Source organism: Panthera pardus, unplaced genomic scaffold (genome assembly GCF_024362965.1).
Source record: "Panthera pardus isolate Hobbes unplaced genomic scaffold, ASM2436296v1 HiC_scaffold_3, whole genome shotgun sequence".
Taxonomy (NCBI): Eukaryota; Metazoa; Chordata; class Mammalia; order Carnivora; family Felidae; genus Panthera; species Panthera pardus.
This window is the reverse complement of record NW_026526876.1, coordinates 54072474-54075574: the sequence shown is the minus strand read 5'-3', so window position 1 is coordinate 54075574 and position 3101 is coordinate 54072474. Positions and strand designations below refer to the sequence as shown.

The window sequence follows — 3101 nt, the reverse complement described above, 5'->3', positions numbered from 1 at the left end:
AGAACGTCAACCACGCTGTTAAGATCCTCCATATTTTCATCATTCTTCTGTTCACCTAACCCACCTGTAATCAAGAAAGGTCTGCCAAGATTTTCTTCATGATGTTGATCCTACAAAATTTTCCCTGCAATTAGATCAGATTTAATTTATATATTTAGAGATTTTTTTTAAAGAAACACACTTAAAATTGCTTTATCTTAGTGACCTAAGTAGAGGTGAGGTAAATACAAGATTTGGGGGCCTAAAGTTATACAGTGTCCCCTTCATTGCCCCAAAGTACCTCATGTAAACCTCTGGAAGACTTTCCCTAGGAGCAGTCTTCCCAGAGCCCCATGCATGTCCTTGTTCCTCAGGCTGTAGATGAAAGGGTTCATCATGGGGGTCACCACAGCATACATCACTGTGGCTACTGAGTCCTTCATGGAGTAAGTTTGGAGGGGCTGCAGATATACCATACCAAGTGTCCCATAGAAGAGGGAGACCACAGCCAAATGTGAGGCACAGGTGGAGAAGGCTTTGTACTTGCTAGAAGCTGAGGGTATTCGGAGGATGGCTCTGACAATCCATACATAAGACATGATCATGATCCCTAGGGGGGTGAAGAAAATGAAGCAGCCTGTAGTAATCTGCACTGTGTGAATGATCTGGGTGTTGGAGCATGCAAGTCTCAGCAGGACATACATCTCACAGAAGATGTAGTGGATTTTCCGGGAACCACAGAATGTCACTTTAGTCACGAAGAGGGTGAGGAAGAGGCCATAGAGGACAGAAAGTCCCCAACACAGGGTGAGGAGCAAAATACAGAGCCCAGGGTTCATGGCTGTGACATAGTAGAGGGGGCGGCAGATGGCCACATAGCGGTCATATGCCATTGTGGCCAGGATGAAGTTGTCCAGAGTCACCAAGGAGACCAGGAAGTAGAGCTGTGTCAGACACCCTGCATAGGAGATGGCTTTGTTCTGAGACTGAAGGTTCACTAATGTGTTGGGGATTGTGTTAGTGACAAAGAAGAGGTCAGTGAGGGAGAGGTTGGCCAAGAGTAAATACATGGGAGTGTGCAAGTGGGGATCAATGCTGATGGCCAGGATGATGAGCACATTTCCCACCACTGTGACCAGGTACATGGACAGGAACATCCAGAACAAGATCCGCTGCTCTTTAGGACTCTCCGAGAGCCCCAGGAGTAGGAACTCTGAGGTCTCACTCTGGTTGCCTCCATGCATTTCCCCAATTGTCTGCAATATTAGCACCAACAAACATTTACTAATTGAGTATTGAGTAAGGACATTCAGATATTCAAAAGCAATTATTCTCTTGACATTAAAAATAGACTAACTTTTATAATTTTTAAAAATGTGAGCAATGAAGTAACAACAAAGAAAGCGTAACATGGAAAATCTTTATGCAGCTTAGTCTTCCCAGGGACTTTTAATTTGACATACTCAATATTATAGAAGTAATGTACATGTCTTATTTTAAATCCTATCAGCTTACAATATTCTCGAAGTACTTAAAGATTACTATGTTATAGTTTTGATATTTCGTAGATTTAGAGTGATATTGAAAATAGGTGTATGCATTATAGGAAGTGGATATTGTACAATTGGACAAAAGAGGGAGATAAGGACAAAATTTGTAAGGGAAAAGAAAAATTATCATTTTTGCTGAGAGAATGATCTAGCTGGCAAACCAAAGACAATCAACTGAAGTGCCATTAGAAATAGAAAGTGGCCAATCACATAATGAATAGACCCAAAGCTAATGGTGCTCTTATAAGCATACACTGCAGTGATTAAGACTGTTGTCAGACATTGGAATTGAAGGGTAAGTGCTGCCTCTTACTAAGTGTGAAACCTCAGGCCACTTATCTGAGCTCCTTAAGACTCCAATTTCTTATTTGAAAAATGGATCAGCAATGAAGAAAATTAAGTGATAAATTGCTTAACACAGAGAGCTTGCATGCAGTGAGCTCTCAGCAGATATTGTCTATTATTATTATATGTAAACAATAATAAGGAATAATAAGGCTAAAATCTAATGTGAAATAATACCAGCTACATTATCAACAAATAGATCTGTGCATTAAAATGCTAACAGGAAACAGGCATGATCTTAAAATTCTCGAGAGGTATAAAGTAAAAACTTAATAAATGGATAGATATACCAGATTCCAAATGGAAAATTGAAATATTGCAAGGGAACAAAGTCTACTATTAACCTATTCAAAGTCAAAGCTCGGAGTTTTAAAAAGCTGTTTATTTATTTTTGAGAGCGGGAACATGAGTGGGGAAGGGGTAGGAAGAGAGGGGGATGGGGATCTGAAGCAGGCTCTGTGCTGACAACAGAGAGCCTGATGCAGGACTTGAACTCAAGAACTACGAGATCATGACCTGCGCTGAAGTCAGACACTTAACCTGAGCCTCCCAGGTGCCCCTAACTGGGTTTTTAAGAAATAAAAACGAATCTCAATTTCATCTAAAAATAGGCATGAAAATAAGCTAGGGAAAAGTTGAAACAGAGACTAAGTTCCTCTACCAACTATAAAGGATCATGGAAGTGTGTGGTACTGATGCTGGGCTGACAGATCAATAGCATGGGACAGAAACTTTAGAAACAGCTGAGTACATGTGGGATTAAGTGAGTTATTATCACAGGTCAAAGTTGCATTATTCCATAAATGGCATTGGGATGACTGTCAAATTATTTTGGGGGAGAGTTAAATCAGTCAGTAAGATTTTGTGTGTCAATTACACTTCAATTAAAAAAAAAGAAAGGAAGGTTGAACTGAACTGTATAGAATAGTAGGCATTTAGTGCATTTGAGATGAAGGAATGGGGAAGAGTCATAAGCCCAAGAGACTAAATGAATAAATGAAGGTACAGATAAAAAGGCAGTTGTGTTGAAAATCAGTCAGTGTGTCAAAGAAAGTAGAGCTGTTTTGCAAATTCAGCCTGGAACATGATGATTCTGAAGTAGTAGCAGGACAAACAAATGTAGGTGTGGGGACAGTGAATAATCTATGAGATAAAAGTAATTTGGAGCTCTAGGTTTTAGGGGAGAGGCCAACCTGGCCTTTAGCAAATGAGTGGATGTGTTATCTC

At 40.1% G+C, this 3101-nt stretch overlaps 1 protein-coding gene across 1 annotated transcript; it reads right to left on the bottom strand.

Moving 5' to 3' along the window:
- Window positions 1-281: 281 nt before the first annotated feature.
- Window positions 282-1238, bottom strand: LOC109255087 (olfactory receptor 1D2-like). The gene has a single exon (XM_019429503.2). It carries the CDS (start codon window positions 1221-1223, stop codon window positions 282-284), a length of 942 nt encoding a protein of 313 aa, XP_019285048.1. The 5' UTR covers window positions 1224-1238.
- Between the last annotated feature and the right edge of the window lie 1863 nt (window positions 1239-3101).